Source organism: Peromyscus californicus, unplaced genomic scaffold (genome assembly GCF_007827085.1).
Source record: "Peromyscus californicus insignis strain IS unplaced genomic scaffold, ASM782708v3 Scaffold_6__1_contigs__length_162567912, whole genome shotgun sequence".
Classification (NCBI taxonomy): Eukaryota; Metazoa; Chordata; class Mammalia; order Rodentia; family Cricetidae; genus Peromyscus; species Peromyscus californicus.
In genome coordinates this window covers 100,360,827-100,384,885 of record NW_026294584.1, presented here as the reverse complement: position 1 = coordinate 100,384,885, position 24,059 = coordinate 100,360,827, and the positions used below count along the sequence as shown (strand labels likewise).

General features: G+C 51.6%; 1 protein-coding gene across 23 annotated transcripts in view; it reads left to right on the top strand.

Moving 5' to 3' along the window:
* Dysf (dysferlin) overlaps window positions 1–23,193 on the top strand; it is a 201,430-nt gene extending 178,237 nt beyond the window's left edge. For 15 of the 23 annotated variants that reach the window (XM_052718958.1, XM_052718953.1, XM_052718955.1 and 12 more), the window contains 11 exons: window positions 1,095–1,265; window positions 2,224–2,366; window positions 4,515–4,654; window positions 5,716–5,804; window positions 6,065–6,160; window positions 6,585–6,726; window positions 10,863–10,962; window positions 15,990–16,168; window positions 18,606–18,715; window positions 19,907–20,054; window positions 22,953–23,193. In XM_052718958.1, the coding sequence (XP_052574918.1) occupies window positions 1,095–1,265; window positions 2,224–2,366; window positions 4,515–4,654; window positions 5,716–5,804; window positions 6,065–6,160; window positions 6,585–6,726; window positions 10,863–10,962; window positions 15,990–16,168; window positions 18,606–18,715; window positions 19,907–20,054; window positions 22,953–22,991 (1,357 nt within the window). In that variant the 3' untranslated portion in view covers window positions 22,992–23,193. Of the gene's footprint in view, window positions 1–1,094; window positions 1,266–2,223; window positions 2,367–4,514; window positions 4,655–5,715; window positions 5,805–6,064; window positions 6,161–6,584; window positions 6,727–10,862; window positions 10,963–15,989; window positions 16,169–18,605; window positions 18,716–19,906 lie in introns of all 23 variants that reach the window. The other 8 variants (XM_052718943.1, XM_052718938.1, XM_052718937.1 and 5 more) reach the window with 1 other exon arrangement.
* Window positions 23,194–24,059: the final 866 nt, after the last annotated feature.

Sequence of the window (24,059 nt, the reverse complement as noted above, 5' to 3'; positions counted from 1 at the left end):
TACCTGACTGGTGCCTTTGCCTAAATGAGGATGTTGTCGCTGGTATGTTATGATTAGCCAGGAGTCTTTATGAGGACTTACTGGTTTTCCACCAGTGTCCCTTACTGTCCCTGTCCATTGCAAGTGCCAAGTTACCAGCAGTTATTCTTTCAGTGCCCACATGCTTTAATGGTAGTCAGCTAGGGGATGAAGGGTAGACCCAAGACAGCCAGGGCATGAGCAACTCGAAGAGCAAGAGGAGAGGGCTGAGCACTGCGGCATGTGGCTGGCTCCCGGGGGCCCGAGTTGCGGTTTGCTCAAAAGTGTTTTGAGGTGGGGGAGGCCCATGGCTGTTGTTTGTCTAGCTCCTGTGCAATCCTGGTCTTCCCATGCAGCATCCATGCTGGCATCTGTTGGCTCAGCTGAAGTCACCCTGGCTGCAGCTTTTGGAGAGACAGCCCCAGAGCCAGCAAGCAGTAGTTTGCTGCCATGCTTAGGAGAGGATGGGGGGTGGAGAGAAGGGGTTTCATGAGCTCTGGCACCTGGCACAGAGGTAGTGGTTATGTGGCGTGTGTGTGTGTGTGTGTGTGTGTGTGTGTGTGTGTGTGTGTGTAGACTTCACAGGAGCTCCCTCCCAAGAACCATTTCCATAAGCCCTCCTTCCATTCCATCTTGGAAGTTGGTGTACAGCCCCAGAAGTCCTGAAAGTAGGTTCTGGGCATGCCCTCAGTTACAGAGTTTCCCATCTCTGTCTCCTGGCGCCACAGAGAAACACAGGTGTCAGTGTTATGTTCCATCTCATTCATCTATTCATTATGGGGTGCATGAACCAAGCAGCCAGCTCAGTTTAGGAAAACCTGACACACATGAACACATGCACACACACATGTGCACACACACACACACACACACACACACGTGCACATGCACACACAAAGGCACAGAGACATGCTAAGTACAGCTGCACTATGGGTGGCGTGTTCTAGAAGTGACGGGAGACCTGAGGGGGGACCCCCTAGGATGGCTTTCAGTCTTCTGCTCTTAGCCCCTTGACTCCGTGCACTGGGTGGATGCCTCCGGGTTTGCAGTGTCTGACACTGCCGGCTCTCCTGCAGGATGTTCGAGCTCACCTGCACCCTGCCTCTGGAGAAGGACCTGAAGATCACACTCTATGACTATGACCTCCTCTCCAAGGACGAGAAGATTGGGGAGACAGTCATCGACCTGGAGAACAGGCTGCTGTCCAAGTTTGGAGCTCGCTGTGGGCTCCCACAGACCTACTGTGTGTAAGTGCCCAAGGCTGGCTGTGGGCTCCCACAGACCTACTGTGTGTAAGTGCCCAAGGCTGGCTGTGGGCTCCCACAGACCTACTGTGTGTAAGTGCCCAAGGCTGGCTGTGGGCTCCCACAGACCTACTGTGTGTAGGTGTCCTAGGCTGGCTGTGGGCTCCCACAGACCTACTGTGTGTAAATGCCCTAGGCTGGCTGTGGGCTCCCACAGACCTACTGTGTGTAAGTGCTCTAGGCTGGCTGTGGGCTCCCACAGACCTACTGTGTGTAAGTGCCCAAGGCTGGCTGTGCGCTCCCACAGACCTACTGTGTGTAAGTGCCCAAGGCTGATTCTTACTTAGGGCTAGGTGCCAGCCCAGGTGTTCTCTCCTTGAACCCAACTGTTCCCACCCCACAGACGTGGAAACAGAGGCTTGTAACTGGCAAGATTAGAATTTGAATCTGTGTATGCAGCCTTTCAGTATAGCCCTGGCTGTCCAGGGACACCCTCTGTAGACCAAGCTGTCCTTAGACTCAGAGATCCACCTGCCTGTGCCTCCTGAGTGCTGAGATTAAAGGCATGTGCCACTATACCTGGCTCCAGTGTCCTGTGACACACACCAAGGTCTGCAGGGGACTGGGTGCCCGGAAGGAGAGAGGGAGGGATGATGGAGAGAAGGAAAGGAGAAGATAGTATGAAGGAGCTTCAGCTGGGTCTGAGGGAGTTCTGTGACTGGCAGGGGCCTTTGTGTGTGGCATTCGAGTTCCAGTTTCATGAGCGCTTCATTCAGTCCTTTGCTCTTTGGGCCTCTGTTTCCCCACCTGTGAGATGGGGACACTGAGCTATCCAGAAGGGGCACGCGCTGTGATGGTGAAGGGCGGGCAATGCCGTGTGAGCGTGGGGTGCACAGGCTACTGAGGGCACCCCCTCTGTGTTCTCGGAGGGCCTCATCTTCGTCTTGTTCTTGGGCTTCAGCTCTGGACCAAACCAGTGGAGAGACCAGCTCCGGCCCTCGCAGCTCCTCCAGCTCTTCTGCCAGCAGCACAGGGTCAAGGCCCCCGTGTACCGGACAGACCGAGTGACATTTCAGGATAAGGAATACACCATTGAGGAGATAGGTGAGCTGCCCTGTTGTCCCAGCCATAGTGGGCTTTTTGTCTCATCAGAAAGGCCCAGGTGGACACACACCACATCAGCAGAGTAAAGGAGTACCGGTTTGGAGGTCAGAGGTCAGAGGTCAGGGTGGAGCCACGCCAGATCTCTGTCCAGAACCATGGTGAAGTCGTCGGAGGGTGTCTGGGTTAGCCTTGATTGTCAACTTGGCATGGCCTGGAGTAATCTGAGAGGAGCCTCGATTGAGGAATTGTCCAGATCAGGTTGATCTGTGGCCATGTCTATGAGAGATTGTCTTGGTTGATGGGGAGGGCTCAGCCCACTGTGGGTGGCACCACCTCTAGGTAGGTGGACCTGGGCTGTGGAAAAAAGCAAGCTGAGCATGAGCGGGTAAGTGAGCCAGTAAGCAGCGTTCCTCTGGTTTCTGCTTCAGCCCTGTGCTGACTGCCCCTCAATGATAGATTATAACCCGGAAGTGTAAGCCCAGCCAGCCCTTTCCTCCTCTAAGTTGCTTTGGGCCAGAGTGTTTTATCACCAGAAAAGAAAGCAAACTCGAACAGAAGGTGAGATTTCAGGCAAGTGTGCAGGCAGGACTGAGGTCGGGGCAGGATCTGTCTCCTTTTGGTGGTCAGACTTTGGTCAGAGCTTGTGGTATATGCGCCTCTGAGGCGCTCTTGCTACTGAGTTGTGCTGGCCTGCTTGTTTGACCTTGGCGAACATTTCCAACCCCCTACACCTAAGCATCCGGGGGCAGCCAACAGGCCACACCCCATCCTTGCCCTTGGCTCCGCCCAGTGTGGTAGCTGAGATGCCCTGCCACATGCTCTCCATGTGTCTGAGATGCCCACGCTCCCACATCGCCCACCCAGGGCAGCTCCAACTCCCTGAGGTGTTTACAAGCCCAGCTGGCCCTGTGCCTCCTGCTTGTTGCAGAGATGTTTGATGTCAGGGCTGGTGCTGAGGTTATAAAAAAGGAAATGACAGCTTTGATGCCTGTGCCCCACCCCCTCCTCCTTGCTCTGTGTTCCCGACTCTCCCAGGGCTTGAGCCAGGCTCAGTCATTAAGAATGTGCGTCTGGTTGAGGGGGGAGTCTCATTTCCTCTGGGGGCAACCGCTGCTCTGCTAGCAACTTTAACACAGGGGCTCTTGGTCATTAAATCCTGAGGTCCAGCATCTGCCTCACCTTGCAGACGAAGCCATTGAGGCCAGGGGTACTTAACGACCTTCCCAAAGTCACCAGTCAGCTGGGTGCGGGCCACACTCTTGGCCCTGCAGCACCCACCATATGACAGTGTGCTTGACTCCAAAGAACAGTAACCCAGCAGCATACATGAGTGGGTGCGTGGGTGAGTGGGTGTGTGAGTGTGGGAGTGCATATGGGTTTCATCATTCCTGCACTCCTGCAGCCAAGGCCTTGGGTACAGAGAGGAGCCTGGCTTCTTCCCTTCATAGCACCTGTCCCCAAGTCACCTGGCAGTGGGGAGCTGTCCCACCAGAAGCGAGAGGCAGAAGAAGCACGTGTTTACCTTTCCTAACTGAGTCGGATCCCAGCTGCCCCAGTGCACAGGTGTAGGGCTTCTGCAGGGTTCATATCTGTGAAATGGGGATGGCAGTGGTACTCAGCCCCGAGGGTCCTTCTAGGGATCAGATATGCTAACATTTATGTGAGCAGCGCATGGCACATGGGTCCTCTGTAGAAGTGTTTACTGTGATTCCTGAGTGTAGCTACTGCCATTCACACAACTTACGTGAACCAGGGCATCATTCTGGCATCTGAGTGCTACCAGGTTTGTACAGGTTGTACGTACAGGTTGCTGGGGCTCAGATTTTGGAGTACTTAAGAATAGATGGATGAGTGGGCTTTGGAAGACAAGGAAGATTGTGTGGATGGAAACTAAGAATTTTCCAGAAGAGACTTATTAGAAAGGACAGCAATAGGGAATCTGTATTTGAAGTCTGGAGTCTGCGGGCGGTGACATTTCCCTCCTAGAAAGCGAGGCATAAAGACCAGCACGGTGCATCTTTGTGGGGATGGTCTGTCATGAAGAGGGATTCCCTGTGACCCCCAGGAGTTGAACCCAACGTTCAGAGGAAGGCAGCACTGCTGTCTTGTCTCTCACATCCCCGGTCACTTTTTGTTTTTCTGGGGCAGAGGCTGGTAGACTCCCGAACCCCCACCTAGGCCCAGTGGAGGAACGCTTAGCCCTGCATGTCCTTCAGCAGCAAGGCCTGGTCCCTGAGCACGTGGAGTCACGGCCTCTTTACAGCCCTCTGCAGCCAGATATTGAGCAGGTAAGTCCTTGTCCCTTGAGCTGTGGAGTCCTTGGACCCCAGAGAGCTACATCTCAAGGATGGCCACAACAGCCAAAACACCCGGGGGACTTGGAGATCTGTCACTCTCTCTGTGGCTCATTTCTTCCCAGAGTCATCTACATGGGCTTTCAGGGTCTGGCCCTTACTGCCTGGGAAACAAAGCCAGAGCTTGCTTTAGGCACAGGTGGGCCTAGCTTCTGCCTTGCCTGGGCGTCTGAAGCCTTTCCATTTCAACCCTGCCTAAGGGTGACCTCTATCTGCCGTTGATAGTGGTTTAGTCCCAGAAGGTCATCCTGTACTGAGCTACAGCTGAGGGCTCAGACTAGATCCAGGACCTCTAGAATGCAGAGGCCCATGGAGAGTGGTTAGGGGGGCTGGGGGCTCCCCTTCTGGAAGACAGGTGAATAGAGAACAAGCTTAAGACTGGCAGCCAGGCTGGTTGGAGGAAGCCAGGGGAAGCTCTGAGGATGTCTCTGAGAGGAGCAGGCTCTTTCCTAGGTGGGCTGGCTCCCAGTCTCCCAGAGCAGCCCAGGTTAAACTCTCTCGTCCGCCAGCCCCTTGATCCTACAGATGTTACTGAACCAAGTTACTTTAATTCTTGCATTTTAAGAGAGAGAAAATTTCCTGGGCTTGCCGAGGGAACTAGGCAGGGAAAGTGGCTTCTGTCACAGAGACCTGAGTCCTTATGAATACTCTGGCTCCCTGGCCCTCTGTGGCATTGCACACATCATTCTCTGCACACTGGGCCACAGCCGACACATCAGTGTCTCTGAGCAGCCTGTGCCTGGAGGGCTGTGATCTCTCGTCTGTGGTGGGTCCTGCATCGATCTATTTAGGGTCCCTCCTTTCCTGGGTGCTGAGCCTTTGTCCTGATCCCCAGGTGTGTACACTAGGCAGGTACAGAAACTATGGATGCAATAAGAAATGTGTGTGTGTATGTGCGTGCGTGTGTGTGTGTGTGTGTGTGTGCGCGCGCGCGCATGTGTGCATGCATACACACATTCATGTAGAACATGAATAAACTGCTTGTGTCTTTACAGGGGAAGTTACAGATGTGGATTGACCTATTTCCAAAGGTGCTGGGCCGGCCTGGACCCCCTTTCAACATCACCCCACGGAGAGCTAGAAGGTGCTAGCCTGGCCATGGGCTCTAGCTGGGCTGGAGGCAGGAGGGCCACAGCAACTGCGAACTGTGGGAGAGAGGGAAGAAGGTTGCCTGTTGGACAGGTTTGGGTTCACTGGGATCTTGGAACACAGCTTGTTTGGGTCTGGCTAAGTGTCCAGCCAACCAGGTGGAAGGACTCCTCGGATGAGCTGGCCGGTCAGCTGGGGACATCATATCTTGCTGGAGTACCTATGCAGATACATTCTCCCTGCCCGCCCCCACAGGTTTTTCCTGCGTTGTATTATTTGGAACACAAAAGATGTGATCTTGGATGACCTCAGCCTCACGGGGGAGAAGATGAGTGACATCTATGTGAAAGGGTAGGGTCCCGTCGTTTTCCACCCGGGCCAGCTCCAGGCACCCCCCAGCTCCCAGAGGTGGGTGGGGGTGCTCCCTGTGCAGATCTGTGGTGTGGAGATGGAGAAGATGCCCATCCAAGGAAGGTCTCACAGCGGTGGTCTGCACCTTTGGGGAGTCATTTCCCTCAATTTCTTTGAGCTATAAAATGGCAAGGACTGAGGATGCTCTTGGGGGACCTGCTGAGACATTAGATGGTCCCTTTCTGTGGTATGCCGTGGGCACCATGGAGATTTCCTGGGAATTCCTTTACCAAGTTCCTTCACTTCCAAACTCTTTACTGGTCCAAGTCAAGGTTGCCCACCTGGTTGTGGAGGTCTGTGGGAAATGTCCTGGAATTTGTGAGCTTTGGGCTGATGAGGACTGTCCTCTTCCATGTGTGGCTAGCTGGATGGTGGGATTTGAAGAACACAAACAGAAGACAGATGTGCACTACCGCTCCCTTGGTGGCGAGGGAAATTTCAACTGGAGGTTTGTGTTCCCGTTCGATTATCTGCCCGCCGAGCAAGTCTGTGCTGTTGCCAAGAAGGTGAGTGGCCCTTGGCCTGGGGATCAGGCTCTCGTGACTTCATACTGCTAATGTGATTACGGCTGACACTGATGCATTCTCTCTACTACCCCGGCAGCTCTGATCCCTATCTCTGTTACCCTCAAGGGTGTCACCACCATCTCTGTACCCCATGTCTTTTTCCTTTTCTGCGAGTATTATTGTTGTCAGTGTCTCTACCTGTCAGGATGACCCACGACCACACAACACACACCTAACACACAGTCAAGTTCAAGCCCTACTGCCACTGCCTATCTTACCATTCCACACGTACACTTAGCAGTGTGGAAGAACCTGGGGCTTGAAGCAGAAGAATCTGGAGGCCCAGCATGGCCATCACAGGGGCAGAGGGTAGAGCCAGCTGTATACTCCTCGAAGGGCAGAGCTGGCCTGCGCAGGGTCAGGGGTGGGGGTGGGGGGTGGCTTAGATTCTTAGTAGCTCTAAATTTAGGTCTCATCTAAATATTGGTCTCTGCAGTCTTGAATGGTCCAAGTTCAAGATGGCAGCCTCTTCCCCACACCTGATCTACCCTATGAGGGCAGCACAGCACAATGCATGGGCATGGGACCATGTGGGTCTTCAGCCAGGATGGTTTGAGGAAGGCCCGGTGATGCATTCAGCCCCCTTCCTCCTTTGATACCAATGGCTTCTGGAGGTGCTCCCCTCTCAGAGTACGTGCCTGCATGTGCTTGGGTACTGTTGGTTTAATTTCCACCCAGAGGCAGCTCATTACAGCCTCAGAGGACGCCTGTCTCCCCAGGCCCCAGTGTGCCTTTACCTTGAAGGAAAGTCCAAATACACTGGCTTCCTGGACCTCTGAATTCTCTTCATTGCCCCTCCCCTGCCTGAACCGGCCCAACCCAACACACAGACTCATCTGCACCTCAGAGAAACCAGAGTGTCTTGCCAAACATTCAGAAGCCATCCAAAAGAAAATAGGGATTTGTCAGGGCTACAGGGATTCTTCAACCCAGAGCCGGCAGTAGGGGCCACCGGAAAAGAAAGCCAAATTTAGCAGCAGGGTTGTGTGAAGTCCAGCAGCGCCTAGGCTCTCTAGAAGCTTTGAGCTTCAGCAGACACTGTACCTGTCTGAGAGCCTTCATCGAATACAGAAGGATCTCTCCTCTAGCTGTGGACGGGGAGGGTGAGGCTAGGAGCAAAGCAGAAAGACCAACACTGTACACACCATCTCCAGGGCTCAGGGAGCCCTACAAGGGGGTAGGCCTGGGTGGGGAAATTGAGGCAGAGATGCACATGGGTTGCTTGAATGGGAGGGGCCACAGCCTTTTTTTTACCACATTGAGGGGGATGTGGCCAGGCATGTCTGGAGCAAGGGCTTCCTGTTTCCTTCAGTGAAGTAAGAAGAAAATTTGGCACTAGGACAAGTGATTTGAGATGGGTGAAAAAATGGGGAGTAGCTGTAATGATGACGAGAGACATGCACCCAGGCACGCACATGTGGCCGCGTAAGGAGGGCGTGGAGGATGGGTGGGGTGAGGGCGTGCAGGTTGGTAGCGGAGAGTTGTCACCTGGCAGTTCTGAGGACCGGTCGCAGGGGCTGGCTAACAGCCAGGCTGGCCCTGCCCTGGCACTCATGGTGTTCTGTTTCTGTTGAAGGCCCTGGTCAGAAAGGCAAGCTGGCTGACCCACAAAGGGAGTCCAAACAGAATGGCTTGTTTAGGCCACAGGGAAAGAGTGTCATTGGCCTGCTGGAAGAAGGAAGGGCCCACAAAGGGAGTGGGATGCAGAGGAGGAAGGTGCCCAGGAGTGAGGCAACACCCGTCTGGGGAGGAGGAGGAGGAGGAGACGAGTCTCCACGCAGAGAATGGCTGGAGACAGGAGGGACAGATCAAGTAGAAATGGCCAGGAGGGCGGCAGCAGGGCTAGGAGACACTTCTAGGGCTGGATCCTGAGAGGCAGGTGGAGCTTGCCCACAGTGGGGCACTGATTAGCTGTTCTGAAGACAGGATGGGGTGGGTGAGGGCGGGGGCTGCAAAGGCTGTGGGCTCCCAGGTTCTGGCTGCAGAAGCAGCCCTCTGCCATGAGGTTTGGGGCCCCTGGCAGGCGGGCAGGCCCTCCAGGGACCCCATTAACCAGACGAGACTGTCATAAAATACAAGGTCTCCTTTCATCCCACTGTTTTGAACCCCCGCTGGTTGTTCAGCCTTCTTCCCCACCTGGAGTCCAGCACACCCACCGGGGTCTGCCATGCAGGCAGGCCCTCACCCTGCAAATAAACAGCCAGTAAAAGGGCCCAGGCCGGGAGCATAATGAGCGCCTGGGACCTGGGGGGGCTCGTTCCCCAGGCTGAGCCCCTGACCAGCTGCTCCCACCAGGGGCTGTTTGAACCTCGGACTCATTACTGAGCCCGTAAACCAGCCTGCTGAGGAATGGAGGTTGCTGGCGGCCCTGCAGGCAGCCTGGAGCTGGCTGTAAAAGCTGGCTAGAGGAAGCAGGCACCTGCAGGAGGCTGGGCCAGGCAGCCAAGCAGGAGGCAGAGACAGAGAGGGGTGGCTGGGGCCAGCCTTGGTCTGCTTTCCTTCAATGCAGGCCTCAGCCCAGGCTATGGCACTGTGCGTAATGGCCACTCTTTGTGGACAGTGGCCACGGTCTTCCCTTAGGAAGTTTGGTGAGTGAGGTGTGTGTGTGTGTGTGTGTGTGTGTGTGTGTGTGTGTGTGTGTGTGTGTGACTATGAAGGCTGGGGTGTTCGTGGCAGGTTTGGTGGGCTCATCAGCTACTTGTTGCTGTTGCTGTAACACTGTCCCTGACAGAAATGTAAGGGATGAAATGTTTATTTGGGCTGATGATTTAAAGAGAGACGGTCCATCATGGAAGGTGTAGTGTGGGGAATGTGCAGTGACTTCTCCACAGAACTGGAAGCAAGGAGGGGAGGCGGCTAGTACTTAGCTGTCCTCCTCCTCTCCCCCTTTCCATTCATTCTGGGAACCCAGCCCCTGAGATGATGCCCCCTGCAGGGAGGATGTTTCCCCTGTTAAACCTTCCTGGAAAAACCCTCACAGACACAGCTCTATGTGTGTCTCCTAGGTTATTCTAAATACTGTCAAGTTGACATAGAAGATTAACCATCTTCATGGCATCTGGGGCCAGACACTCCTGTGGTTACCTGGCCTAACCTGATCTAATTCCCCATCTTGTACCAGGAGATGTGGGGCCAGGTCTCAGGTTGGCTCCACAGGATGTTTCCTATACATTGCTACCTGCTCAGGTTGTTCCACAGTGAACAGAGAAGCCCAGTGACAGTCCCAGGTGGAGAATGACCAACTCACTTGTTGGTCAAGTGACTCATTGGCCAACTCACTCCCACATCTCTCAGATGCTTGGTTCCAGAAGGAACTGACTTGTGGGCTATGGGAGAGAGGCCACAAGGCCAAGTGTCCTCTTCTAGCAGGAAGGGGAAACTTCTTGGTGGGCCCTGGAGGTGGGGGTGAGCTAGAGGAGTAGGAAGGAGGATCTGGGGACCTGCCTCAGTGCCAGCTACTTACAGCAGTGTGCCTTGCTTCCTCTCAACAACAGCTGGGGGTACACTCTGAATGCTCTCTGCCAGCCCACACATCCCAGAGACCACATATGCAAAGCCCAGGTTAGGGCTGAGAGCAGGACCCTGGAACCTGACTGCCTGGGTTTGAATCCCAGCTTGCCACTCCCTATTCTGTGTCCTTGGACACTCTATGTGCTTTGGGTTTCTCAGCTGAAAGTTTGCATTTCCTTCTTAGGTTGTTGGAAGACAGTTCAGGACCCAGCCTAGGGAATGGTGCCACCCACAATAAGCCAGATCCTTCCTATATCAATGAACAATTAAGACAATTCCCCACAGACATGCCCACAGGCCGACATCATCTAGACAGTTCCTCAACTGAGACTCTTATTTCAGGTGATTCTAAGTTGTGGCAAGTTGACATTAAAAACCAGCTATCACACCCATGACCACGGTCAGGCCCTTCCTAGTCTTCCTGCTAGGACCTGGCTTCAACATGACCCTCAGGGACACACTGCTCCAGCCTGGAGCCTGGAGCCTCCCAGGCTAGCGGGGCTTCCCTGTTTGCGGCTGTGGACAAACTTTTCTAACCTTGCTTCCTTAATCCTACTCTGGGTCAGGATGCCTTCTGGAGACTCGACAAGACAGAGAGCAAGATCCCAGCACGCGTGGTCTTCCAGATTTGGGACAATGACAAGTTCTCTTTTGATGACTTTCTGGGTAAGTCTCGTTTCTATCCTTCTGAGCTTCCCTCAAGAAGTTCAGGGTCAGTGAGTCTCCAGCTTAAGTGCAGTATGTAACACAGAACACTGTCAGATCAGGGTGGCTTTGGAGTGGGTCCTGAGCAGAGGTGATCCTTGAGCTGTGTGAGATAGTGGAACTCATGAGGAAGAGCAGGGGCGTGGGCAGAAGCCGGTGCGGCTGCCTGGCCTCTCTTCCGACAGCTTAGCAGTACAGAGGCCAGACATTGTGAGGACCAGGTCACTGCTTATCTTTGTGCCTCAGAGACTCTCCTGATGAACAGGGCTGTGGTTGGCCAGCCTGAGAAGCTAAGCTGAGGCATGGGGAGCTGGGCTGAAGGGTAGGCATGAAGACAAGGGGGAGTGGTATGGGGCCAGCAGGGGTGCTGGGAGAGAAACAGGTTAGTAACAGCCCTACCGAAAGCAGGAAAATGATGAAACGTGGTCTGTCCATACCTGTGCATTGTTCATTTACACAAAGGAAAGAGGTACTGCTCCCGACTCCATTTGGGGGACCTTGAAAACATGCTAAGTGGCAGAGGAGGAGAGACAAGTGCTACATAATTCCACATCTAGCCCACACCCGGCAGATCTAAAGAGGGGAAGAAGGCCAGGGAGGCAATTCTGTCAGCAAAGTGCTTGGTGTGCAAGCCTGAGCACTTGGCTTCAAGCCCAAAACTTATGTGTTTTTGGTTTTTTTTTTTAAAGCCAGATGTGGCGGCACTTACTTGTGATCTCAGAGCTGGGGAGGTAGAGATAGGCAGATTCTTGATACTCATTAGGGACTCAATGTAGTCTACTTGGCCAGCTCCAGGCTAGTGAAAGACCTTGTCTCAGAAAACAAGGTGGATAGCCCCTGAGGAACAACATCTGAGGTTGATTTCTGGCCTTTAAAGGCACAGGTACATGTACACACAAATGTGCGTCTGTACAAACATGAACACAAACACACACACACACACACACACACACACACACACACACACACACACACACACACACATCCAAAGCAGGAAAGAGTAGACTAATGGGAAGCATGGGGAGCCAGTGTCTGGTAGACAAAAAGACAGGTTTCTTTCTAGGTGCTGGAAATATTTTGAATTAGGTGGAGGTCTATGATAGCACAACTCCTGACCGTAGATTTGAACATGCTCAGAGTGGTGGATTTTTTAGAAATTCAAGATTTGTTTTTATTTTATACATATGAGTATTCAGTCTGCAATCATGTATGTGCACCATGTCCATTACCAGTGCCCACAGAGGCCAGAAGAAGGCATCAGATCCTGTTGTGAGACTTCGCTCTGCCAATGACCTTGGGGTATCTGGCTTGATAGAGGCGTGGTTTTTTTTTGGGTACATGACTGCTTAAAACTGAGGAGGGGGCACAGACCATCCCACAGCAAGATCCTCTGTAACTGGAGTTACAGATGGTTGTGATCCATCTTATGGGAACTGGGTATCAAACCTGGGTCCTCTGCAAGGGCAGCAAGTGCTCTTAACTGCTGGGCATCTCCAGCCCCTGGAGTGGTGTATTTTGTGTTATGTGAATTTTACCACTGTTGGAAACAAATAGTAAAATCATAACAAAGGTAGCCTGGGAGGTCAGGAGCCCTGGTTTCAAGTTCTGACCCATCATCTGGCAGCAAGGGGGCTCTGGACAGGTCACGGATGCCCTCCTGGGTGGCCCTTGTCTACAGAAGTCAGAAAGGAGTGTGTTTTTGCATAGCTCTAGGTCCTGATGGGCATGCCTGCCTGTCTGTGTACTGGTCTTCCTGCCCAGCCCCCCTCCCCCGTCATTCCAGGGCTAGCTGTGACACATGGGATGGGGTTATTTTGGGAAGTTCATTGTAATAGTGGGGTGTAAAAATGATGACTCTAAGTTTGAATCTTGTTATTTTATCTGTTCTATGCAGGATTCTTATAGAAAAATAGAACTAAACAATGTATTTTTTCCCTATTTCATCATTCAGAGATAGCCTGGCATATATGAATATAAATGAACACTTGTGCATCATATCCACATTTTATACATATACACATGTGTGATGTGTATGTATACTTGAATACCTCCCTGTGTGTGTGAATGGGCTTGTCCTCTCCTGACCGTAGTAGGTGTCTATCTACATGGACATCTGCATTACCACACAGATGTCTGCCTGGCATTCCATCAGGCAAATGTACCCTGTTTTGATTGGCTGTATCTCTTGGTGGATGTTGGCTATCTTCAGGTTCTCCAGTGTGAGTGGTCCCCACCCCCAGTATCCATCTTTGAACTCATTGTTCACAGTTTCTCACGCCAGGCAGAAGATCTCTTAAGTCTTTGCACGTTTTCACAGATTGAAACACTTTGTTCAGCTGCTGCTCAGGAAGGTTTCCCCTGTGCTCTGTATGAACTAGGGCACCACTGTGCCTAAACACTGGCTTTTGCTATTATTTTTTTTTAAAAAAATAATTTCTAACATGCTATTTTATTTCTCATTTGTATTTGTTGTTTTTGAGGTAGAACTTTAAAATATATCTATTGTTATACTATTGGTGATTCTTTTTCGTGGTTTCGGAATGTTCATTTTTTAATTATTGGTCTTCAGAGATTTTTATATATTAAGGATACATTACAAATCATTTCTACCATTTTTATTTTCAAAAATATTTATTTAATTCTTAATATGTGTCTGTGTGTATGTTTCTACACATGAATGCAGATGCCAATGGAGTTTAGAGGCATGTGCTTCTGCTAGAACTAGAACTACAGGTGGTTGTGAGCTGTCCAGCATGGAAGCTGGGAGGGTCCTATACATGTTCTTACTCACTGAGCCATCTCTCCAGACCCTGCCTTTAAATTTTGCATGAAATCTTTTTTTAAAAACAGATATTTTGGCATCAGTCTATCCTTTATGAAGGAGGCTTTGGAAAGTTTATTTCAAAAGAAAATTTCATTTTTACTGAGAAAATAAACAACATTCAAAATGGTAAACAGGTTTTTTAAAATGAAACTTAAACCAGTAACAAATACTGCCTTTGGGTACCTCAGATTTCTCTTCTCCACCCTAGACTGCATTTCCTAATCACATGTTTTATGTCTCAAAAGAGAAACAGAGAACTTGGCCCATGTATGCCATCAGAAGTCTGTAGGCATCACGGGAGGAAGATGATTCATGTCCACCAACAGATGATTGGATAAATAAAATGTATTGTGTCCCTAGAGCAATATGATTCAACTGTAAAAGACATATTGATATACAGGGCTATGGACAGACTGAAAACATTTTGCTCAATGAAATAAATCAGACACCTAAGGGCAGATGTTTGTAACTTTAAGAGGCATGTCCACACAGACAAGATAACACTGGTATCCAGGGCTGAGGGGACAAGAGAGTTAGTTACTGCTTAGCAGGCAGTTCCTCTTTGAGGACGAGAACTTTCTGGAAATAGTGGGGACAGCTGTGTAACATCACAAAGCTATCTAATGCCACTGAGTTGGAATTAGTGGGGGTTGGCAGATGGCTCTGTGGGTAAAATGTTTTCCATGCAGAAGAATGAGGATTTGAGTTTGGACCCCAGCACCCGTAAAGAAACAAGTGTGACAGCATGTGTCTGTAATCCCAGTGCTGGGGAGGTGGAGACAGGCTCACTGACCAGTCAACTAATCTTTGAGCTCCAGGTTCAGTGAGAGGTGCTATCTCAGAAAATGAGGTGGAGAGTGACTAGGGAAGACATCTGTCTTAGTTAGGGCTTCTATTGCTGTGAAGAGACACCATGACCATGGCAACTCTTATAAAGGAAAACATTTAATTGGGGCTGGCTTACAGTTTCAGAGGGTTAGTTCATTATTGCCATGGCAGGAAGCAAGGCAGCATGCAGGCAGACATGGTGCTGGAGAGGTATCTGAGAGATCTACATCCCGATTGGCAGGCAGCTACTGGCCTGGCTTGAACATCTGAGCTCTCAAAGCCAAACAACAAGGCCACACCTACTCCAACAAGGCCACACCTACTCCAATAAGGCCACACCTCCTAATAGTGCCACTTCCTGAGTCTATGGAGACCATTTTTTTTCAAACCACCACAATACCCAATATCAACCGTTGGCTTCTACATAAATGCACACTCACATGCACATCCCCATACCTCTGTGTACTCACCCACACACCCTGTCCTAGTTTGCTTTCTAATTGCTGTGATAGACACTACGACCAAAAACAAGCAGAAGAGGAAAATGTTTGCTTGGTTTACGGGTTACAGTCCATCATCAAGGGAAGCCAAGACAGGAAATTAAGGCATGAAGGAACCTGGAGGCATGGAATAAGAGCAGAAACCATGGAGGAATGCTGCTTACTGACTTGCTCCCCATGGCTTGTTCAGTATGCTTTCTTATACAACTCAAGACCACCTGCCTAGGGGTGGCACTGCCTAGAGTGGGCTGGGCCCTCCCACATCAATCATTGATCAAGAAAATGGCCACAGGTGTTTTCTAATGGAGGTATTTTCTCAATCAAGGTTCCCTCTTCCCAGATGATCCTAGCTGGTGTCAAGTGGAATAAGCAAACCTAACCAGCACACATATACACACACAAACACACACACACACACACACACACACACACACACACACACACCTACACTATATGGATGTATATATATATATAATATATTATATATACATATATATGTGTGTATATATCTATGTATATATTTTACCATGATAAAAATCATTTTAAGCAAATGAATGAATGAGTGTGTGGAGGCCATGGGTGTGTGAAGGGCTTGTACAGTTAGATGTACTGCAGAAGTGGGCATCTGTGCTCAGGGTGAAGAAACAGAATGGGTAGATTACATATGCATGCCTGAATGGATGATGGGAGGCTGTATCCAGGGAAGAGGAAATGGACAAGAGCTGGGGAGCTGGTGGAGCTAACCCCTTGGACAAGCTGAGGAGGTGACAATGGTCCTGAGTGGTCCTGAATAGACAGCGATTGCTACATCCACTAAGAGCATCCCTCTGCCACAGGCTCCCTGCAACTGGATCTCAACCGCATGCCCAAGCCAGCCAAGACGGCTGAGAAGTGCTCCTTGGACCAGCTGGATGACACCTTCCACCCTGAATGGTTCGTGTCCCTTTTTGAGCAGAAGACAGTGAAAGGATGGTGGCCTTGCGTGACAGAGGAGGGTGAGAAGAAGATGCTGGCGGTGAGTCCGTTCTCTCCAGTCCAGTGGAGGGCATGGGCTGTCTCTCCCATGGAGCCCAGGGACACTGGCACACACTGTTCCCCCTTCTCCTCTCTGTGTGTATATGTGCAAGCTTGTGTGTATGTGAATGGACAGGTTTGGGGCAGGGGAGGTGGCCAAAGGTCAATCTCTGGTGCTAGTCCTCAGGTGCCAGGATTGATTTTGAAGACAGGAGTTCTCATTGGCTTCTGGCTCATTCATTAGGCCAGGCTGTCTGGCCAGCAAGTCCCAGGAAACAGCCTGTCTCTGCTCTCCAAGTCCTGGAATTTCAAGCACATCACCATGCCTGGGGTTCCGTGTGGGTTCTGGGAATCTAGCTCAGGTCCTAACTCTTGCAGGACAAGCATTTTATTGACTGAGCCCTCTCCTAGCCCTCCTCTCTCTGTCTCTTCTATTTTCTAAGGTTTTTTCCCTCTTCCTATTCCAACCTTCCTCTCTCAAGGCTCCTGTTGCAGGGGAGACCTGTTGAATTGGACAAATGGCCTTATAGAGATTGGTTCCGAGTATTTCTGAATGGGGCTTCCTGTTGGATGGACAGAGGCCATGCCTCTTCTGTTGGTGCAGGACCCACTCAGGGATCATTCTTGCCTGACAGGGGTCTGCTCTGGTGGGTGGGGGAGGGGTGACTAGAGGACTGGGATGAACAGTCCTCCCCTGGAGTCCAAAGCAGCACCAGGGAGGAAGTTAAGCTCTGACTGGTTCTTTAGAGAGAGTAGTTGGCCAGCCCTCAAGTGGCCCTTGAAGGAAAATGTCCTTGTACAAAGACTTGTGATAACCAATAAGAAACACATCCCAGAGGGAAAGAAAGCAAGCTAAATGCAGAGCTAATTCACGGCATAGACACTCATTACACACGAGAAATTTCCTAGTAGCTAAAGGACTATTTTAAAAGATGCTTTTTAGTCTATTAAATTAGGTTAACAAAACAAACAGACCAGAAACATTCACATTGGTAAAGTTTTGGGAGACAGATCTCAGTTCCTTCTGCCGGGGAAGGCATGGTTTATTTCACTGTGTGGGGAAGCAATTGGGCACCACACAACGTAGGATTAACAATATCCATACCCTTGGACTTTGCCATCCCACGGCTAAACTCCCATCTCAAAAACTAACTGGATAACAATATAAATTTAGGTTCTGGGATGCTTGTTGTGCTGTTGTTTATTCTTTTCAAAGAATTGAAAAAAAAAACATAAAATGAGCCAAAATAAGTAGTATTAAATAAATTATGGTCAACCAACCATAGAGTGCTTTACAATCATTAGGAACCAAACTTTAGATGATGTATAATTATATGGAGAAATGTCTCCGCAAGGGCAAAAGCGACGGAGCTGCACACAGAGTGCTTGTCTCCTACACTTGCAGCTCCAGTGAGTGAGAATGTTGGGAACAGGGGCCTGGAGGGATGGCTCAGTCTTACTCTAGAAAACCCCAGTTCAGTTCCCAACACCCACATTGGCTGGCTCACAGTTATCTGTAACTCTAGTTCAAGGGGATCCAGTACCCTCTTCTGGCCTCTTCAGTCACCCATGTATGCACACACACACAATTAAAAACAAACCAATAAAATAAGATAAAGTAACACAAAGGTTAAAATGGTAAAAAAGAATGTGGTGAATACCTGTCTCCACATTGAGTAAGTGGGGTGACTACCCCTTCTTTATATAGTTCTTTAATTTCTGAACGCTTTTGTGATTAGAACAACCCAATGCTTTGGTTGATATATATATATCATAGTTTGCTTTTCTGTTACTGTGATAAAACACCATGAACAAATTCAGCTTGAGGAGGAAAAGGTTTGTTTATTTGACTTACAGGTCATTGTCCCATTGTCCATTACTGTAGAATTTAAGATAAGAACCTGGAGACAGGAACTGAAGTGGAGGCCATGGAGGAGTGCTGCTTACTGGCTTGCCTCTTTTGACTTGCTCAGCTACCTTTTCTTATACAGCCCAGGACCACCTGCCCAGGGACAGCATCACTCACATCAATCGACAATTAAGAAAATACTCCACAGACATGCCCAAAGGCCAATGTTTTCTAGACAATTCCTCAGCTGAGAGTAGTCTCTTCTCATTTGACTCCATTTTGTGTGGAGTAGGCAACTGACGCTAACTATGATGTGCTTATTTTATTTGATGTGTCTGTGTTTGTGCCTGATGTCTGTATGTGTACCATAGGTATACAGGGTCCAGTAGGTGTCAGAAGAGGGTACAGTGGTTGTGAATCACCATCTCTCTGTGAGCTGGAAATTGAGCAGTAAGCACTGCTGAACCACGACCCTAGCCCCGCAACCTTGTATTTTAAAAAATAAAAATGACAATGTAGTCCTTCTGTTTGTCATGGGCTGGCTCTGCACTGTCCAGAGGTGCCAATAAGGTTCCATTGGTGTTCACAGGGCAAGCTGGAAATGACCTTGGAGATCGTTGCAGAGAGTGAACATGAGGAACGGCCCGCTGGCCAGGGTCGGGATGAACCCAACATGAATCCGAAGCTAGAGGATCCAAGGTCAGTCACTTGTCCCAGGAAGCAGGCCGGTGCCATCTGGGAGGCACCGGGTACACAGCTTTACTGTGGTTTAGAGAGATGCAGGCCGTGGACACAGCCCTAACAAACACTGGGCTCTTCAACTAATTCAGGAAGCAGGTGCAAAGCCAGGCAGAAGGGGCAGGCCTGTTATCCTGGCAGTTGAGAGACTGAGGCAGGAGGATAGTGGGTTCCAGGCCAACCCAGGCTACATAGAAAGACACTGTCTCAAAATCCAAAACACAAAAACAAACAAAGCAAAAAGAAACAGGCCCCCAAAGAAACTGTTCCCTGTGGGTTTGTGTCAAGCATACTGTATTAGAGTCCAGTGTCCTGGAATCTCCCCTGCTGGGTCGTTACCTCCATTTCATAGACAATACTCAGCTCGCCAAAGTTAAATGAGGTCATTCCAGCTTAAAACAAAATGGGAGAGGGGCAGCTGAAGTCCTCCAGCCTCCCGGACAGTTGCCTATGACCCTTTTGGGACTCAGTTCTGTGTCTGACACCACCCACCATGGTGTTCTTGAAAGGGAGTGTAGGTGGCTCACTTTATCACAGTGCTGTCCCCATGCTGTGGGGTTAGAGAGCAGGGAGAGGCACCTTTACCCCAGGATGCTGGGATCTGATGGACAAAGAAGGAAGTCCCAAGACCCAGGGCTAGCCAGCAGATGTTACAAAGGCCAAGAGTGAGACACAAAGCTCTCTGTGTTCTTTGAGTTGTTTTACTGATTTGCAGCTCTTTGTTGGGAGTGGGTGAGTGCAATGGGCTTTTCTGGCTTCTCCATCCTCCCAATGGCCAGCCCAGCCAGGTCTCCAGAAGCAGCCAGCTTGGCTTATCTGGAGGCCAGTGTACCCTCACTCACCAAACAGGGCATGCTGGAAGCTTAGCCACAGACTGCATGATTGGGAGCGATCTGTGGCTGAGTACGGGTTTAGAAGGGAAGAGGGCCATAAGCAAGGGGTCCTGAAGATGGGGCTCAGCAGCACCGAGAACACAGGTGGCACAGGCAAGCACCACCTCAGCAGAGGCTCTGGGAGGAGGGGCAGAGGGCATGGAGGCAGGGTGCGCCTCTCCCATAGCCAGGCTGTTTGACCCACTGTCCCAGCTAGAGCAGGGTCTGAAGGAGACAGTCCTGCAGGGGGCTCTGCTGACCCCTGGGATCTCACCTCCAGGCGCCCTGACACCTCTTTCCTGTGGTTCACCTCTCCGTACAAGACCATGAAGTTCATCTTGTGGCGACGCTTCCGGTGTGCCATCATCCTCTTCATCATCCTTTTTATCCTCCTGCTCTTCCTGGGCATCTTCGTCTATGCCTTCCCGGTGAGCAGGCCTGATGTGGGAGATGCTGCCTTGGGGGAGTCCCTTGTTTTCCATGTGTTCCCAGAGTCTGGTGACAACCAGTGACCTGCTCCAATGAGGAGGTAGAACCCCAGGTCTCGGTGTCCCCTAACTGGTAGGAGGGAGACAAAGCCTTGTCCCTGGGGAATCCTTACTCATTGAGCAAGTGCCTAAGAATGGCTATCAAGGGACAGGCAGACGGGGAGGGGTTGTGTGACTTCCTGGAGGGATGTGAATAAGTGGCTAGCCTGGTGAGCCAGTGAGTTGATTGCAGTTACTCCAGCGTGTGAGACTCAGAGGCAGTTGCACCACTGAAAAGCCCACCCCAGTATGGCTGAGAACACTCAGAATCTGCATTCCTGGAGCTACCTGCATGCATGACTTGCACAGGAAGCTCCACTAGCTGGAGAGTCTCTTCTTCCTAGCACTGTGTAATACTGGAATAGCCGTGGGGGAGGGACTTGTGAATCTTGTAAGTTTCAGGAGCATCCTGGGACTTGTAAGTTTTGTTTGCTTCCTGAGCTTTAACAAGATCATTTTGGGGGAAATTCACACAACAGGAGGCTTGGACCTAGGGTGGCAGGGGAGCCTGTTGAAGGGTGGGGTGGAGCTGGGTGGGGAAGGGAAGGTATGAGGTGGCAGAACAGAGGACAGCACTTGCTAGGTCCTCTGAGGACCTTGATAGAGTGGGGGCTTGGAAACAGTAGGAACAAGGAGGGACTGCATCTGGAGTCCCTCACTGGCAGGGTGCACACTTGGGGTCCCTTTCATCTGGTAGGAACCAACTGGCATCTGACCAAGAGATACCAGGGCCACCACGGCCATACCATCCAGGGCTGCTTGGTCCTTAGCTCCCTGGCTCTGCCTGTGGTGGTGTGGGGCAAGCCTCTGTCCTCTGCCTCCTGGCTCCTGTTGCAATGAATACTTGCTGGACTGAGCAGGACTGGCCAAACTGACTGAGGTCCTGGGTAGGTCCAGGCTGTGAGGGTCGAAGTTCGTGCCATTTAAGGGGACACTTTAAGGAAAGTCAGACAACAAATACAGTGTCTGAGTCAGGTCTCCTCTGGGTGGGTTGAGCTGCCACCAAAGGTGACCTGGGATCGGTGTCTGGCAGTTGGGCCAGCTAGGGCTGGGGAAGTGAGGTAGAGGTCTAGCCCCCTCTTCTGGCCTGACTCAAGTCACATTCTCTCACTTGGTATGGTCAGCTTCTACTCAGAGAATGGGGTGGCTTGAGGAAGTAGGTGTGTGTGTCCAGGAGGGGAGGGCCTGGGGGCCACAAGGGAGAAGCTGTGAGGCAGATGCCCGAGGTAGTAGTCAGGACACTGATGATTACGTTCGAGAGTTAGAAGGCAGAGCTGGTGTCTACTCTGCTTCTCCAGCTATGGTCCAGGGAGCATCCGCTTCGGTGTTGCTGGGAAACTCTGGGATGCAGAGTTCTGGGCTGGCTCAGCAGGACGCTGCCCTCTGGCACAGGAAGGAAGGAGTAACCCTCTGTTGTAGGAGATGGAGCATTGTTCTTGAACTTAGGAACATGGGTTCCACCGACTTCCCACCAGCCTCTGTGTGTGTGACCTTGTATGTGGAAGGGGCTGGACTGTGTGAGCCCCAAGTTTCTGATGGGCACAGGTCGGGTTTGTTTGTCTTTTCGAGCTGCTGCGTGTTAAGCTGAGTCCCTTACTTAAGGGCCTGGAGAGCAAGTGCCTGCCCCAAGTGCCATCACCATGGTTATTTTTGTGCCTACCCTGCCCAGCTGGGCCCAGCCCTGTGAGGCCCATGAGTGGCTGGCCTAGGTCTCAGAGCTGTGGCTGGAAGAAAGGCCAGTGCCATCTAGCCTGGAGGTCTTCATGCTCCTGGCTCTTGAAGACAGCTGAGGAACATTTTTGGGGACTCTGAGTGGAGAGTCTCCTCTGGTGCCTGGACTCCAGTAGCTAAGTTACACTCCTTTCATTTCCCCGAGCGTCTTCTTTATGTACTGACCTCCTGGAGCAGCATGTGGAACACAGGTGGATTCAGGCCAGGGCTTCAGGCTTCGGGGGCCAGCAGGATCAGGATATATACCTTCTGTGTGCAGGCCTGGCTACAGCCCACAGTCCCATCTCTGTCTATCCAAGTCCCCAGTCACCTGGCCTCTTTCATGAAGGCTGGGTCTGTCAGCTCACCTGCTTTCAGCCAGGTAGGGCAGAGGGCCTATTCTAGCCAGTGCAGGGCACCCTCTTGTGAGACCACCCCCACAGTCTTGGAGAGTCCCCTAGGAGGGGTGAGGGGGGGACTTCTGACTCCTCTGGCCCCTTTGAGCCTGCTGGGAGCGGGGCCAGATTGGGGCGGCAGAAGCGATTTGGCGGGGAAGGAGGGCCGGCTTTGTTTCCAGGGTTGGCTTTCCAGGCCGGCGCTGGAGAACATACTGTCCCAATTAAGAACCCTGTGTTGTGTTGTGTGTTTTCATGGCGTCTGGGAGGAGCGGTGGGGAGGAGAGGCCCCTGTCAGGCCTGCAGCAGGAAGGGCTTTGTGGAGGGTGACCCATCTCTGATGCTGGCCCCTGTTATGGGTTGTCCTAGGTACCCACAGCCCACTCTGTGCCTTGCTGGATAGTGGCTTGGTGATGAGTCAGCCCTGGGCCTCCCCTTTGCGTGTATGAGAGTAGGGGGCTAGGAATCGTGGAAATGGCCGGAGTCAGCTTTGCTGGATGGATGAGAGTGCCGTAAGGGCAGAGTGTGGGGCCTGTCGTGGGCTGGTAGGTAGCAAGGCAGGCTGCAGGCGAGTAGTGAAGACCCAGGAGCCCAAATGCCCACCTGCGGCTGTCCTCAGCCCCAGTGAGAACAGCTCCCACCGAGCTTTCCCTGAAGGGCTGACCACGTGTCTGTATCCTTGTCTCCCTCCTAGAACTATGCTGCCATGAAGCTGGTGAAGCCCTTTAGCTGAAGATGTCTACTCTGGAGAAGGGGGCACAGGCTGCTTCCTGGCCCAGGACTGGCTGCTCCTGCGTTCCTCCGGGGCCTGGTGGTCTTGCACACGCTCCCTGAGTTCTTGGGATTACGCTATTTTCATCATCCTTTTCTCCCCCAACCCAACTTTCTTTTGAATGAACTCTTGGCTCTCTCAGGATAAAGCAGACAGATCCCCAGACTGTGTTACTGTGTGTCTACAGGCCCTGAATGAGGGAGACTGGGGGTGGTAGGGGGTTGTCTGCGGAGACCGGGGTGCCAGTGGGGTGTTGTCAGTTCTGGGCCAGCATTTTGGAGGCAGAAGCAGCTAGGACGGAGGCCTTGAGGCTTGATATCTGGCCCAGTGGCCAGTACCATCTGTCCCCTCCCTTCTGAAGAACCCCTCCCCCCTCCCCGCTTGAACCCCCACCTTTCTGGGGAAGCTATCATTTGTTCAGGTAAGAGACTCAGACTGGGAGGGTGGCCTGACCTCTGACTTTGACCTCGTCACACACACTTCCTCCCTCCTCTCCGCTTCCACACCCTGCTTAAAATATCTGCCTGGATTCAGACACCTTTTCCTTGTGGTCTGAAGCTTGGCCTTGGCGTTGTTCTGAAATTTCCTGCGGGAACCAGACTAATCCTCAGGAGCAGCAGGACCGCACTCAGAAAACGCAGAGCTGGAAGGCTTTGCTCCAAGGCTTCAGAAGAGAGGCCTCTGCCTCAGGGCATGGAACGCTGGCTGTCTCCTCCTGTCAACTGGGAGGCTTCTCCTATTTCCTGCTATGAGCTGGTTCCCCTGGCCCAGGTCCCTGGGCCCTGGAGGGATCCTCCCCCCACATCCCTCTATTATCCCCCACTCCTCTGACCCTCCCAGGACTGTGGGATTCAGGCTGAGGCGCCGCCGGATTGACATGATGGAGCTGGTACCCTGTTACTCTTGCTTCATGCTGAGCCAAGAGAACCTGGCAACCAGGCCCTGAAGCCTTGCTGCCTGAGCCCAAGAGCCAGGGACACACCTCACCCAGAAAGCAGAGCAGGGACAGGGCTGCAAGCTCTTTGAGAA